A 16,698-nucleotide genomic window follows, 5' to 3' on the forward strand; every position below is an offset into this window, starting at 1 on the left:
TGAAAAACTAGGTCCTTAATGAAAGACACAGAGATCCTGAGTCCTTTCTGTGCACAAGTTGCAGTCTCAGGCCGGTAACCTGCAAGGAGCTTTGGCTAACCCCTTCTCCACTGACTGCCGTGGGCATGGTGGGGAGGCTGGTCACGTGTGGTGTGTCCCATATGCTGCAAGTCTTCCTGGAGTTAGTGGTGGTCTCTGGTGGCTACGGAGCTGGAGGCCAGTTACCTAGTTGCAACAGTCAAGTCTCTGAAGTTAGATGGGATGAATCTGGGCTTTACTCATTGCTTATGAGCAAATGCTGATCTTCTGGAATATGTGGGCAAGACAAAAGGACAATTTCCTTGTGGTAACTGCTGGCACTAGTGATTTTAGACACTTTCTGGTTTTGTCTGTTTCTACATCTCACAATAGTCTGTTTACTTATTTTAATGCCTGCAGGTATGTACAACGACTGTTACAGTATATTTACCGTATTTCTTTCCTTGCACTCCAGTCATGAGCGTGAGAAACTACCAGCTGAGAAACAACTCAGAAATGTAAGTGGGGAGAGTCACCAGGAGCGTGTCTATGTAAATAGAATTATTAACCATTTCTCCCAGTCAGTTGTTACAACGATTTGGGATGGAAAAATTCAAAGGTGCATCAGAGCTGAATGTTTAAAATGAATTCATGTAGCGACAAGAATCACACTTAATCTTTTAATCACTGAAATTTAATCACACTTAAACTTTTCTGGTGAGAGGCATTTGTCATCATGTCAAATTAAAGAAAAAAAAAAAGGAGAAAGAAACAAAAGGGAGTTAAAAAATGAAAATAGCTTGAAACATGGCTGAACGTATCATGCAAGCAGTTTTTCAATTTAAAATCCTAATTTTGCTTTAAAAGGTGTATAGGCCTTATAGATAAGATATACAAGCTTATAGGAGACAGGCTGTGCTTTAACTGGAGAGCTGCAAATGGAAACCAATGGAAAACCTTTGTAATTCTCAGCTTCAGTCAGCTACTGTTGTCTAAGAGACACGATTTGACCAGTCCTCTACATAAGAACACCAATAGGTAACACATCAGAGGCACTTGCCACTACAGCACAAATTATAATCTGGGGACTTAAAATGGTAAATACCGTGTTAATAAGCAATCAGGAAATTTGTGCCTGAATGGCTAGGGATTTTATGGGTAATATGGTTGAATTGATCCTTGAATCTGATACGTGTTTTGCAGTCTAAATATCTTTCTTGAGAAATACCTATGAGGAATCCAGAGGAAGTAGAAAAAGAATTGCTCAGGTTGAGGTTAAGTGACAGCTTGATTTCACAGTGCAAATGGTCACTACCAATTTGTAGTTTTACAAATTCATAAGTCTGTAAAATTTATGAATTCCTTCTTCCAAGTGGGCAGTGTCATACATATTGCATAATATGAACTGTAAATACTGAATAACTTGCCATTGGTGACTGGAGTCTGAACAGCTTATTTAAGTGTATAAAAAGCAGGCATACCTTCCCATTCTTGCCACCAGTTGTAGACTGTCATCTGACTTGCAATACCTGGTTTGGTATTTTTTGCTATAATATGTATTTACATATTCTTTATAAAAGCAAACTTTGTCACTTACTTAGTACCAGGACTTGGTGACTACGGCTATTTGGATTGCCACAGAAAACTTTTTTCTCACCCCGACATCCTTTTTTCTTTTAAGGACTAAATGCTTGCAAAATATTATTTTTCAAAACAAAGCTATTTTTGCTCTAAAGGAAAAACATCTGAAACCACAATGATTTCATGGTTTTTTTTGTCTGTCTCTGAATCAGAAATAGTCAGGCTGATCCAACCTGGAGGCTAAATGATCTTAGTGCCAATTTTTCATTTGGTGTGGCTACAAGTTATAAAGAGTACATCCTGTCAAAGATGGATAGATCTGAAGGGAATTAAGCACCAAATTGTTCTGGACTTTGCAGGGCCCTGCATATGCTAAAGGTAGTGATTATGTCTCTAGTAAGCTTGTAGTAAGGTACAAGCCTAAATGTGGAAAAGAAGCTTGTTCACTGTTCTCTTGTTCTTAGAAGTTTAAAAAGGGAATTATGATTTCAATCGTGAGACTTTGGTTAGGATCATTTAGATTTGGCTCATCTCAACAAAATCTGAGATTCTTGGACAGTGCTCCAGAGACAGGTAAATACCATTAACCTTTGGAGATCCATCAGGTTAGTAATAGGCACCCTTGCTACTTTATGATATCCAATAAGAACTATATAACAAAAAAACTGTAAGGTGCTTAATTTTGTCTTTTGTACTGATCCAGCTCGGTGAAGTGTATGTTTTTTCCTTTAAACCATGACTGTACGAGAGCTGCGGCTCCAGGTGGGGCTGTATGTGCCTATGCCAGTATGACAGCGCTTCCTTCTGGTGTAGCTTATCCTCATAAATTTATACTGGAACAGTGCTTTCAGTAGCGTTTTGTAGCACTTTCCAGCAGGCCTTGATACTCCTAGGAGAAGGAGGCTGTGGGGAGGCAGGAGGAGGTAAAGAAGCGATGGGCTTCTGCCATTAACAGGTCTCGGTACAGCACATGCATTCCTGCAGCATGCAGTGTGGCAGTGCCATCCTCTCATTGACACCACGGAGAAATCTGTCTCTACTAAATGTACTGATTTCAAATGGAAAGAGTTAGTGGTACAAAACTCTGTGTGCAAACAAGTCCTACATCTCCATTCTCTCAGTGCTCAACCATGTATTTTAATAGTAAAAAACCTTTCTTCTGTTGTTTCTCTCTCTTGTTATTTTGGCATTGCTGGAATCTTCAAATCGCCTCTCAGATGTGCTGTTTTTTGTGTGTGCACTCCTTTACTGGTAGTAAAGACATTTGTATAGAACTTGAGGCTTTGCTATAAGTGGGTTACACAATCATATGATTTCTAAAGCAGGATGGAGTAAATAACTTTTTTATTTTTGTATTAACCATTATGAATTTGGAATATATTCTTGTTTGAGTGGTTGGATTAATGTAAAAAGCAAATACAAGATTGGGAAGTATCTTGTGTTGCTTTGGTTGCCAATCTGGGGTCTGGAAGAAATTTTCTTGCACTAGATGTTGGCTGCATTTTAAGTTTTTCTTGTAGTTCTGAGTGGGGATCAGGTGGGTCAAATACCACAGATCTGCTCCTTGTTCCAGAAACAGAGTTCATATTGTTACTGTTTAAGTTGTGGTGATGTCCAAAACATGCTGGATGCTTTCCAGACTGAAAGAAGGAAGTTGTACCTGCTTGGAGAGTGCAATTGCTCTGGATGACAGAGATTGAGAAAGTGTCCAGGAATAGTAGTGCTGTACAGAAAGGCTAGTCATGGTCAGCATGATAACTGGCACTCTGAATTGCAAGATGTTGAAATAACTGGTGGCAGTATTTACTGAAGGAGAGTTTTAGAATGTGTTGGACAAACATCTTTAGGTGTGGTTTGGGTATAGCCTGTGCTGCTGTAGAAGAGGAAACCTCCAAGTCCTTCTGGCTCTGCATGACACTCTTGTGTGCAGAGCTTTCTAACTGCAAATGCATCTGTTAGCTTGGGATGCCGTGCTTCCCACTGATGTGTTCATCAAGCATGATAAATTTTTGGTCTGCTAATGCTGTTTTATAGAGTTACAATGATATGTGTGGACAAGGAGATCAAGGCCAGAGTGGATATTTTAATCAGATTTTTTTTCCTGTTTTCTGGTTTTAGGCAGTGTAATGTGATTCCTAGTTTTGGAAATTTTGGGTTTCAGCAGTCGGAGATTTATGCAGAGGAACATGAGCATTAATAAACCAGATTTATTAGTTTAGTAGAATAATTAATAAACTGATCTAGTAAACTAGATTTATTAGTTAATAAAACAACTTAATTGGAAGATGTAAGGGGAAGTAGGCATTTTGTGTAAAATTTATATCTAATACACACATTTTGTACAAGCGCTAAGGTAAGTTATATTCATCTATTTAATAACTTTTTTTGTTTTTAATATTTAAGCATAAATCAGTCCAAGAGGGAAATTTCAGAATATAGCTGTTCATCAAGCACGTGGATTGGTCCAGATGGAGTCAGATATTCTAATCAAACCTTCAATCAAGGTAAGGGGAGCTAAGTGATTGACACCTGGGAACAAATTGAATTTATGTAACTTGAGGTGATATCCAAGTATATCTACTGATAATGTAGGTTTTCTTCAAAACAATGTAGTGCTCCCTTTTGAGGGATATATCAGAACTAAATGACATATTTGAGCCAAATATGCTGGGAAGTTCCTGAGTTATTACCTCTGAAAGGAATGGGGAAAGAGCCCTGCTGAAGTAGTACAGTTGCCTTTCTTTGACTTAAATGGCTGCAGTTTCTTCTTGTTTAGATCAAGATTAACATCACACAGACCAGACTGGAAAGAACAAATGTTCCTTGATTTCCTGAAAGTGCCTCAGATGCTGAAGACATCATGTAAACTCAATTAACTGACCTATGTACTTTGCTGATTTTTTTTTTCAGCTTTAGGCAAATGAGAACTACCACAAACTCTATTTTTGTAAAGGATCCTTTTAATGTTTTGTATCTCTTCACATCTCTTCCTCTGCGTTGCAGCTGGTGCACTTCTAATTGAAAATGGGAAGCAAGGGATCACATATCTTTTTAAACGTGGGGCTCGCGAAGAATTTGGATACGCATCTCTTTGTACTGCTTTGGCATTTTATTTCATCCTCAGCTGTTGGACAGCAGGTTCTGCTGTTGTGAGTGGCCTGGTTATTCCTATGCTGTAAGCTTCACCCATCTCGGTTTGAGCTTCCTGTAAAAAAGGCCTGTGTTGAGTAGCAACAATCTAAATTGTAAGCTGAAAGTTTGGCAATAGCAAAGCTATAATTGCTTGGAGGAGGTTATATAGGTGGAACAGGATGGTTTGCTTGGAAAAAGATGCTAAAATTGTGGAAAAGAATGAAGAAAAATCATCTGAGAATAGCTGTGGAAGGACCATAGCCAAAACTATGTACTTTCCAAGTATAGATCATTTTAATCCTTTGGGGATCCAGAGAGAGTCTTGGCTGCTGGCTCCATCTCTGTAACTGTAGAAATATGGGTTCAGATCCAGACTTTTCGTCTGTTTCTTATGCACATAATAGCCTGAATCTTAATCTTGGACATCAACACCCTAGACTTTGGAGAAAACTGCAGTTAGGTCTTTTGTTGTACTTTTTAAAAAGCTGTGGTAGACTAGAGCAAAGTTCTTATAGTAATGTTGGGAGGTTTAATGTTCAGCAAGCAAGGAATCATGGCTGGAGAGTGAGTATCCAGCATAATGCAATTCAAATACCCCAAAAATTCTAAAAATAAATAGTTCTGTGTACAACCTTCTGTCTTTGCCTTACCCCTGAGTATTTGCCTCCTACCCTCCCCAAACTGTTGCCTAAATCAATTTTTAATATGCAGTGTTTGCTGAAACATGGCATACTTGCCTGAATAGATATAGATAGTCAAGTCTGTCAGACAACACCCATGTTTCTGATCCCATAACCTAATTTTTATAACCATTCTAGAACTACTTGAACTGCATCCATCAATAAAATGAATCGATTGCGTGAATAAATGTGAAAAAGTTGTGTAATGGTGCAAGAAGATGCTCCCCAAATCAGAAAATATATATGGCTATTGTACAAATAATAAATCACCATTTCTGGAAGGTGAATGTCTGTACAAATCCAGTTCATTGGCTGATGCTTGAATCTATATGCTTAATTCCTTGCATATGGAATGAAATGCTGTGTATCACACCAGCAATTGCATGTTCAGCTGTGCTAAATTTTGGTTTACTTGCAGTGTAGAATATGGTTAGTTTGAGGACTCACGGGTTCTCTTCACAGCTTCATTCCTGGTTAGCTCTGGGCAGGTCATTAATACCTCTTACTCCATTTTGCCCATTTGTTATATGGCTGTAATATTTTACTTGCCAGGTTTATGGGGCACAGGTAGACAATTTTAACAAATTATATAAGGCTGGAGGTCTAGAAGTGTGAGCCTTTTATCTGAAATATGCCAGTGTGTATAACTGTGGCCTATAATTTTGACTGTATTCCTATAAGGTTTATTTTCATTTGGCTTTGAAGCACATTAAGACATGCTGATAGTCCTTTTTCTTCAAAGTATGCTAAATCTGGCAGTTTCATGCTAGTGACTGCACTAAGTAAATGCTCATACTAGGGAAGATGTAGAAATTCTCTTGGGAAAGGAGTCACTACAGAAGTTGATAAAATTAATCTGGGATCAGCAGAATATTAGAAGCATTTCTAGAAAACACTATCGCTGGCAAGAGGATTGGTCTTTTTCTTCTTGCATACAGGTACACAGGAGCTTTGTATGGCAGGATAATCAGTTTGATCCTTGTTTCCATTTTTGGTGTTCAAACTAATGAATATGGAGCATGGATTGATCCAGGTCTCTTTGCTGTCATTGGAGCTGCCTCCTTTTTCAGTGGTGTGTTGAGGCTCACCATCTCTCTCACTGTGATAATGGTAAGTATGTTAAGTTTTCAGCTATTTGTGTGGCCGAGGTTGAGTTGAGCTTTTGCTGCTGCAGCTAAATGAACCACAGGTGTCCCATGCACTTTGAACCACAGAGAAATAAATTATTGGCCTGGCTATTTCTAGCTTGCCTGAAGAGGTTTTTTTTCTGGGACCTTTTATGTGTGAAGTGTAAGTTTGGAAATAACACTTTGACTGAGAAATGTGACTGCTTTCCTAGAAACGGTAATGGCATCAGTGGTTTATAAACAAGAAAACAGAATATACTATCTCTTGTTTCTTCTGAATTACACAAAAATAGTAGATCATGCTGCTTGACTTATGAATTGACTTCTATGAGAGCTGAGGGCCTTGTGCAATGCACCTTTTTAATGCTGGGGCTGAATATGGTCTTCTAGATGGAGTAAGTGAAGGATTTGGAGTAGTACAGCAAGTGATGCAATGGGAAGCCACCCAGGTCTCTCTGGTAAATTTATGCCTTATAGATTTCAAAATTTTGAGATTCACTTGGAACACATTTCATATTTCTGTTTCTTGCCCCCATCTTTTATAACAGAACATTTTGAGTCTGCACTGCGATACTTTCCAGGCAAACCTGTGAAAGCTAAAGGATTTGCAAACAGTACTCTGATAATTAGAGAGGATGTTTTTTGCTCTCCCTGGTTGCAACACCTGGCAATGGTGAGTTGTAAGGCGCAGCCGAAATTCAGCTTAGTCAACAGAAAAGTGATGTTGAGGTCACAAGTGGGAAGCTTTCACCCTCCCATGACAGGACATTCAAGTCTAATGAGTGTTACTGGTGTGGAAATTTCACCCATGACTAAATCCAGCCTTGACCGCCCGGCTGGTTTTGCCCAAAAGGATCTCATTAAAATCTTTGCAGATGTCAGAATTCACCCGGAGTGACCAAGCCAGGGTTTTCCCTCCTAGTACACTGTTGCGCAGTGTTTGATAAAGTAGCTGTTTATTGGCACTGGCTCCGAATTTAGTTCATTTTAGTGATAGGTTGTGTAAATTGTGTAGGAAGCATTTTTTCGAGTTTTAGCTTGAAAGGTGTTGTATGTGCATAAAAATTTCTCTATTGTGAAATAATAATTAGATTGTTTATGGAAACACTCCTCCTTCTGTGTCCTCTTGGTACTTTAGCACTTCCTTATCCACTATGTACAAATGCACTGTGGTATTTTTGCTTCTATTGCTGCTGTTATGCATCTTTTGGAAGTTACTGTAGTATTTATTGGCCAGCTACTAAGTCTGTAAGACTTGAAGGGGGGAAAGTTGGTGCCTGAACACTAGGTGTAAGTTTCTGAGAACTCCAGTTACCACTAAATGCAATGTCTTTTCCAAAGTAGACCTGAATTTTCTTGCAAGACTTAGTAGCTGGCCAATCATTTGTAAACCATTGGTCTATGGTCTGGCTGCAGATATAATTCCTTAGTGGCAAAAGCAGTTGATTGACATCTTCCCTAGCTTTGTGCTCATGAGGCTGTGCTTCATCTCAGGGAAGTGAGAGGTGATGATGTGCCAGAACACTTGCTGGTCTTGGATGACAGAATTGCGTTTCGTTCGGCTCCAGTAGTGAGAAAAAGCCTACATTTTATTTGCTTCAATTCCTCCCCGCCTTCCCTGTTACCTGCACTTGTTATTTTTTTTCCCCAAGTGCCTCTGTGAGCATGCATGTATGGCATATGCAAAACAATAGCTGGAAACTGTTAAGAGAACTGTAGGAAACTCCGTTGAAAAGGCACTAGAAAAATGATGAGGATTGCATTGCAATGTGTCCTGAATTCCCCTAGGTGTCATGTTATAACTCTTCTGAGCCTTTCTCTGCAGAGGCAGATTGTGTTTCAATTCATGTTCATCCAAGATAAATAGCTGTATTGCTTGAGGAAATATTAATTTTTGAGGAGAAAAAAGGTCTTGGACATGACAATGCAAAAACATAATTAAAAGGTTGTGCCCTCAAACCATAAAATGCACATATTTTTCCTATATTGTCTGATGGGTTCAAAAAGAATTGAGAATGTTTGCTTTGGCTTTTCACACAGCCTTCCATTTGGAAACAGTTATGAATGTGGGACTTGTAGCGAACAGGTTTGTAAGATGCTTTGCTTTTTTTTTTTTTTCTCATGGCAGACCCCACAGGCATTTGCCCACGTCTTCTTTCTTGGCTGCCTCTTCCTACCCCCCATACTGACACTTGACCCTCATCCTCAGCTCTTTGCAGCAAACAGTACATGTGGTGACATTTTCCTTGGCAAGAACAAGGACCAGCCTTATGACTTGCCTTCCCGCAGCCTTCTGTCTCCCATGTCTTTTTAAGTATCATGTGTCCTAAGCTTGCTGGCCTCAGGGTGCTTGAGATGTGGGAAGAGGAATAGCATCTTCCTACAGTGTGTTTTGTCTCTGGGTCATTCTGTATTTTTATCATTCCTTTTGTATTTTTACCTCTCAATAACACTGCCTTGCAAGGGTTAAAGAGGAAAGGTGGCACTGGGTTAGCGTGGGATTAGTATTCTTGTCCAGTACTGGTGATGTCCCTGTGTGCAAGCTGAGAAATGCTTTATTTACACCGATTTGGATCCTTTGTCCCCTGAGTTGTCTGTCTTTCTATTACACATGACAGAAAATAGTCCTGACTCTCTCCCCTTTCTTGCCTGTTCTGTTCAAACAGAATTAAAGCAGTGTATCAATTTATTGGCCTACTTTATTTCTCCAAGAAATCTCTTATGATGGATATGGGGAATGCAATTGATTCTGAAAAGGTTAAGACTCAAAACCCTCCTCTGAGTGTGAAACACTGAAATATCAGGCTTTTGACAGATGCAAGACTAAAGGAGAAAATGAAGTATTCCTTAGGATTTGGAAAGGGAAATGCAATGTCGTTATATAAACCAAAGGGAAATCTCCGTAGGGGATTAAATCACCTAAGGTCTGTCCTTGAGTCTCTTGCTAAAGGCGGGTGTGGTGGCTGTGGATGGGTGTCCTGTGCTACTGGCCATGATGTTGGTACTGAAATAAAATGATGGGGGTTCAGACCATTATGAAATTTGCTTGTTGATGTCTGTCTGAGTCCGCAATATGGCAGAAATAACAAGCTGTATGTAAAATCATCTGGCTCATAAGGCAGTATTAAAGGCTCAGAGATGAGGTTTGTGCTTTCTGCTCTCTGATGCCTACATCAAGACAGGTGTAGTGGCAGAGCACTGTATATAATAAACTACACTGCTCTAAGTGACTACTGTCCTATAGTTAAGAAAGTTGGTATATTTGATATACACATTCCATTAAGAAATGAAAACGAACATTTATTTTTTGCATAATTTAGATACTTCAGTTGTAATGCATACTTCTGACATGCTTCACAGTGGTGTTACAGGTCATCTTGAATAAGTGCAAAAAAATAACTGTATCAGCAGGTAGTAACAACCAAACCCTAACATCTCCCCTCTCTCTGTATCTCTTCAGTACTTCTAATCTAGGCAAAATGTGCTTACCTCAAATCATATGCAGGATGTATTGTTGCAAATTCTGTGGCTACCCTTCTCACTTCCTCTGAAGGAGCAACTCTCAAGAAGCTTATGTCCTTTCACAGGAAATTTAAGTAGAGCATCGGCTGTGGGCACTTACTGTAGATATGACAAGACACTCCTTGCTTTACAGATGTGATGACAGAATACAGCACAGACAACCATCCAATCCAACTAACTAGAGGGAATTTATAAGAAGATCAGAATGGTGATATAAAATGTTAGAAAAATAAGCACAAGACTTCTAAAGTACATGTAAAATCTGTCGGGGATCCAGTGCAAGTCTCTCATAAGAGAGCTGTGTTGCTCTCTTGAGAGTGGTTGTAGGACACAAGATGCTGCATTTTGAACCATTTACAGTAATGATGATGCAAGCAGGAAGGATGGTTTTGAAAATGCTAAACCAAATATAAATTCTGAATCTTTCATTGTTGAGAGGAGGTGTCAAATAATGTTGCATAGCTGGTGGTTGAAGACCAAACAGTGAAAAATCCTGGTTGCTCATGGCATTGCTTGTCTGTGTTGCTGCTGAAGAGACTATCATGGGGCCGGGAATTCTTATTGATTTAAATAAAATTTCTCCTGAGTGAGGCCTGATCTAATGGATGACAGCTCTATGCTACAGGTGAAGATAGATAAAACTGTACATTAACTGGGCAACAAAATTGTGATATGTATCATGCTTGCATTAAATGCAAATGTTAATGGATGTAAATTCTAAGATTTCTTCTCGGGATCTAATGGGATGCCAGAGAAAGTCTGTATAGCTGTGCCTTTCAACATGCTAAGAGTAGTTGGATTGTGTTATTTTCCACTTCACCTTCCTCCTCTGTGGTGCTGTAGAGCCACGGACTGGATTGCCAGCAGACGTGTTTTGGTCTTGGTTGGTACCTGGTTATACCTTGTAGCATTTCTGTGAATTTCCCCTGCTCACCTCTGCAAATTATTAATAGTGTGCTCTTTTGAGTGATTTTTGGGGGCATATAATTAACCACGCTGCTTTTGTTTTTGTTTTGTTTTGTTTCCCTTTTGGCAAGATCTTAAAAAGTTTAGAAGCAGAGAGAGTGTTTTAGTAGAAATGCTGGGCTGCCCGGTGAACTGCTTTTCCTGTGATGTCTGTGAGAACATGAATGACGTTTCCTCAGTTTTCAGTTCCCTCCTGCCTGCTGCCCCACGTTACCTGTCGCTGTTTTACTTGGCTGCTGGCGGGGCAAGGTCTCACTGAGAAGGGAGGGAGGATGTCTCTGATGGTGCTCCTCATCATGTGAAACAGCAGTGTCTGTTTGCCTTGGGCAGCCTCCACCTTCATTTGTGTGGGGGCTGTTTCTGCCACCTGGACCTCCTGCTTTTCCCTCTTCCCTTCTGCTCCTTGAGCTGGAAAGGCAGGATAGAAGCAGCTCATGGCATGAAATGGTTGTCTTGTTTGGCCATTCTCCAGGGTTTTTCCCGCTCTGGTTTATGAGTGCCCGGGACTGTTGTGTAGGCAATGAAGAAAGCCTGCAAAGGGAGCTAGATATTACTCCAGGAGGTGCTCCTGCAGAGTTGGTGGGACTTAAAGGTGCAAAGGGTCTTCAGTGCAAACTGTGTCTTATGTGAGACTTGTTCGTGTGCTTACAGTCGTCTTGGATCTTGCTCTAGTAAGAGAAGGGAACAATAAAAATACCCTATAAACAACTGACTTTCAAACACCAACTAGAGTGCAGGTGCCTTTCTGTAATGGATAGTTTCCACCTAGTTTGTCTTACTTTTTTGGGGGTAAATTATTAAATGCACAAAATGAGCACTGGCACAAAGCTGGGCTTGTGTACCGGTGCCCTGACATTCTTCCTGAGCGGAGGAGCAGCTGACTGCGAAGCAACGGAGCTCAAGAGCTGTGGCAGTGTCGTGCTGTGGACTTCTGAAAATGGAAGCTATTGGATTTTGGTCCATGACAGCTCTTCAGAGCAGGTCTTACAACATGAGTAACTACAGGAAGCAGGATATTTTGCAAGATGTCAAATTAAATTACTTAATCAGTCCTTCTGGTCTTAAAAGAAACCAGTCTTGTTTTCAGCATATAAAATGTGGTGTAATATCTGACTAGTCGAAGAGAAGAGAGTTCCCTTCCAAACTCATAATGCCATCCAAAGTGCAATCCTTTCCTTGATAAGGATCATAGTTTACTGAGGTGTAAGGAGAAAACTTCTCTGAGTGCTGAGTATGCTTTTGGCATACCAGCAAGGAGAACAGGCTCATCTAAAATACATTAATTTCTTGTTCAGGTGAAAAATCTTATGGTCAGATAAGATCAATATGATCCTATGGTCAAATACAGCAAAATGTTCTTCAGTGCCTAGCTTTGTGGTGCTGTAAACATGGAAGTCTGCAATAGCTTTTTTCCGCACCACCCTGGTTAGAATGATTTCCAAAAATTCCCTTCTACTCTTGACTGAAAATAAGGCCTTCAGATTTGTTTTTACAAAAACCGTTCATCAAAAAACTGAACATCTGAAAAAAAGAAATACAGAAAAAAATATCTAAAACGTCTTTCTATATAAGCTTTGTTGTTTCGTGTTAGTGTTTTTCTGTAAGGAATGAATATTTCCCATGAAACACCAAAGAGATTTTCTCAGTGTGTTTGAGGAAGGAGGGGGCAATGCATGGTGCATCGTGGGAGACGTAGTTTAATCTGAGAGGCCAAGCCAAATCCAAGTTTAAAATTCTCAAAAGATGCCAAAATAGCATTCCAAATGTGAAAGCTTTTTGGGTTTTAACCTAAAAAATACTGCTCTATAGGGATGATAAACAATTTGTCAAGTCACTGTAACATTCCATAAAAATGTATGCTTGTAGGGAAAAATGAAAGAAAACCTTTTTTCTTTCTGGATGGTAGCCTTGTGAACCCAGCTCAAGAAAGTCAAAACAAGTCCCCTCTGATTCATTCATTCATCATCTGTAAAGAAGAACTACAACTATGGGACAGTTGGTTAGTCTGTAGGTAATTCACAAATTAGAAGAGAATCCAGCTTTATCTCTAATATAGCTGTTTCAGCTTTGGCACCAGGTTTTTATCAGTAAAATAAACAGACATGACTGAATTGTACATGGATTCAATTGGCATTGAACTTTTAGAAAGTTCAGTTGTGCATCTGAAATATTGAAATTGAGACCACATCTCTGTTTTAAATACACACATTGGAAATGAAGTTGTAATGCGAGAAGATAACATTTTTATATAGTCATTTTTCTGGCTCTAGCTTTCAGTAGCTTTAAAGGTATTTTATAAATAACATGATCTAGTGTATTACAACATTCAATCGTACGTTTGGGACATGTAATACAAACCTTAATGAAAGTTCATGAGAATTTAATGTGCAGAAGTTATTTTTAATTCACAGTATCTTATCTGTTTTTAATTTTTTTCAAATTACAAAATGCAATTGGGCTGCCTTATGTACTAATTCTTTGCCAAATTTAATTTGTTTCCAAATTAAAGACATTTTTCAGTTACATTGTCACGAAAAGCATCTGAAACCATTAAGTTTTGTTATATTTTTAACTTTAAAACCTTCAGAATGTTGCCAATAGTATTTTTCCAGATTTTGAGAAAATGATTTATCTCTGGGACAAAAGCTACCACAATAAGCCTATCTCTTTTTTTTCCAGTCTGATGGGTTTATTATCATCTTGAATTAAAAACCCCATGTAACCGGGTGCTCTAATGAATGGGGGCTTGGGGCCAGAAATCCCTGTTTTATTATTGGACCCAGCTGAAACAGGAGCAAGTGGTTACACAACCTAGCAGCTGCTGGGCTGAACATGGTCTGTTGGTGGGAAGGAGGCTCCTACTGTAGGTCCCGAGAGAGGCAAATCCCAAAGGAGGAGCATGGCCTCCCCTCTGCTCAAGATGGGCAGAACAACATGTTTTGTTGTTGCAGTTTCAACATTTTCCCTGGGTTTTTTGGAAGAGGAATAAGACTGCGTCCAGGACACATGGTGGTGGCGGTGAACACTGGTGAAAGGTGTGCTGCTGTCGAGAGCAAGACTGGATGTCAGTGGGCATTGAGGGGAAACTGTGAAAGTATGTGGAAAAGAAGAAGCATTGAAGGAAAGAGGTGTGTAAATAGTTGCCAGTGGGACCTGTCCTAATGATGGCTCTTCTCTCATTTTGAAATATGAAAGAATGATGATGGAAAAACTCTTGAGTGCCTAATGGCTGTGTCTTAGACAAAGCTTGCAGAGCCAGACCTGAGCCGCTTTCTTGCATCTGTAACAAAAAAATCAAACAACCAACACCTGAAACTGGCAGTGGCCATGCATGTTGTTGCCTACTGGTGAGTTATGTAGCAGCAGGTGACTTCTGCAGTTGCTGGTGCAACTTGTGAAACAGCAGTACCTGGCTTTAGAAAGGACAAAGTTGCATAGCTGTGGAGATAGCTGGAGTGGAGTTGTCTGGTGCTTCAGATCATATAGCATGAAGACTGACCTCAGGTTACTCTGGTTATACCAGTCCCATCTCATGCTCTTCCTCAGCCTGACCCTTTTTCAAAGAGAATTTATTTGAAAGTCTCAAGTCATACTTTTCCCTTTCTCCTCCTTGTTTAGCAGAGTATATTCAATACTTGTGAAGGAATAGACAAAGACAAGCGAAAGAACTAACTGTAAGAAATGAATACATCCTCATGGCGCACTTTGGCAGCACAGACCTTGGGAGATCTCTGATCGTGTCTTCCTCTGGCTCGCTCAAGATGGAAAGGTGTGAAAGGGACACTGGGCTCCAGGGGCAAACATAGCTCAGTGCTGTGGAGAGAAAATGTTAAGGAGCTCACAGCTGACTGTTGGGAGAGCCATTCCTTTGTGAGAAAGTAACAGAGGGTCATGACAGGTCATGTCAGCATCTGTCATGCTATACTGGTGTAGATGAGAGAAGATTTTGACCCTTGCTTTAGATCAAGTACACGTGTATGTGCTCTGGATCAGAGAGTATTTTTTGCACTGCTGGTTAATAAGGCAAGTAATATGGAATCCTTACCAGAAGGGCAGAAAGGTGTATGTGCCCACTCAACATTCAGGTTCAAATTCTTCTCTCTTTGGATACTTAAAAATAGCTCAGTACAGTTACTCCAGCAGGGTTACTCAATACTGTATTTAGTTTTGGTCAGGATTCTCCACACTCCACACGCGCGCCTCCCCGTATGGGGCTTCCCACCAGATTGCCTCTATCCGAGTCACGGCACCAATTTTGTTATAGACTATCTTGCCAAAATGATGCAAGTTAGGACAAATTAGATTTCAATTATTTATTTTAGCAAGCGGCAATAAGCAAAACAGCGCTGGGCGGCCGGGGAGTCCCTGCTCCACCAACGGCACGCACTCACTTCCCGAGGGTCCGTCTTTTTTATATCCTCCGCCTTCCGTTATCGGGTCTCTCTGAGAGGTGTATCCTGCGTCTGCGCACTTTGCAGCTAGGGGGTCGCTCCATCCGGGTCTTCCTCACGTCACCAGCTTCTCGTATTTCCTACTTTCCTGAGAGTGGCTCACAAAGTCTTTGTTTATATCTTACAGAATATAGACACTACCCCCTTTTTTTTTTTTCTTCTTCTCCCCTTTGTCCTTCTTCCCTTTCTCCCTCTTTTCAGTCTTTTGCCTAGTAGAAGTCCTTGCTTCAGCATTTCAACTTAGATAAGCACTTACAGTCAGTTAGTCGTTACACAGTGTAATAGTTAAGATTAAGCTTAGGCCAACATAGTTTATGGAATAACATGTCACGAGCTCCCAGTATCTTCAGTGGAATTTGATGAACAAACAGTTTACTGTCTATCACAGCCACAGTCTTCATTTTAACTCCCCAGGAGAGAATGCCACATAGTTGATTTTCCACCTGATTTTTGGTGGGGAAAGGAATATCTTTTGCAGAAGCTGGGAGAAATGTGTAGTATTCAAGATTTTTCACATCATGTTTCCTTCAAAGCAGTCAGAGGAAGTGCTTAATTATTTGGAAACTCATTTGGCAGGTTCTTCTCAGTGCTAGGCTGTTTAATGCATCAGCCCATCACACTTAAACACTTTAGGGCTCACATAACGTTTTTGATTACACCTGAGATGGTTCACAGAAGTTGTTTTGACAGGGCCTAATTTTCTGTTACTAAGCTGCCTGATTTTTTTCTAATAAAGAGTTTAAACCCTAGTCAAAACAATATTTCAAAATCTCCAAGCCTACAGTTATTCCTAACAGGGTAAGTGTTTGCTCTGCTTACACTGCCTGTCAGGAGGAGCCTGGTGTGTTGGAATAGTATATTTAGTGTTATTTTGGAACGTGATTGCAAGTGATGTCACCTTTTTTCAAAGGAGGATAGATGCAGAGTAGTGCTATACCAGTCTTAGTCTTATTCAAATTAATTCCAAAATAATTGGAGTAACAATGCATAATCAGCAAACTGTTAAATACATTAAGTCCTACTATTTTCTGTTGAATTTTCTCCAACTAGGGGAAGAGCACTGTGTGTTTTTTGGCAATAGCTTGTCTGGAAAATGAAATAAGTGAAACTGTACTCTCATGGAGAAGGGGATGGGGAATGGTTTCAGGATCTCAGATTTTGTAATACACTTCTTTAAGAAACCGGGGGCTCACTGAATGAATACCTGTGCTCATTTTGAGA

At 39.9% G+C, this 16,698-nt stretch overlaps 1 protein-coding gene across 1 annotated transcript in view; it reads left to right on the top strand.

The window, feature by feature from the left end:
• Positions 1 to 16,698, top strand: part of LOC141954251 (chloride channel protein C-like) — a 78,574-nt gene that overhangs the window by 19,625 nt on the left and 42,251 nt on the right. The window contains exons 8-11 of the mRNA XM_074893579.1: positions 439 to 536; positions 4,003 to 4,103; positions 4,603 to 4,774; positions 6,350 to 6,521. Coding sequence (XP_074749680.1) covers positions 439 to 536; positions 4,003 to 4,103; positions 4,603 to 4,774; positions 6,350 to 6,521 — 543 coding nt within the window. The remainder of the gene's footprint in view (positions 1 to 438; positions 537 to 4,002; positions 4,104 to 4,602; positions 4,775 to 6,349; positions 6,522 to 16,698) is intronic.

Source organism: Strix uralensis, chromosome 1 (assembly GCF_047716275.1).
Source record: "Strix uralensis isolate ZFMK-TIS-50842 chromosome 1, bStrUra1, whole genome shotgun sequence".
NCBI classification, from domain to species: domain Eukaryota; kingdom Metazoa; phylum Chordata; class Aves; order Strigiformes; family Strigidae; genus Strix; species Strix uralensis.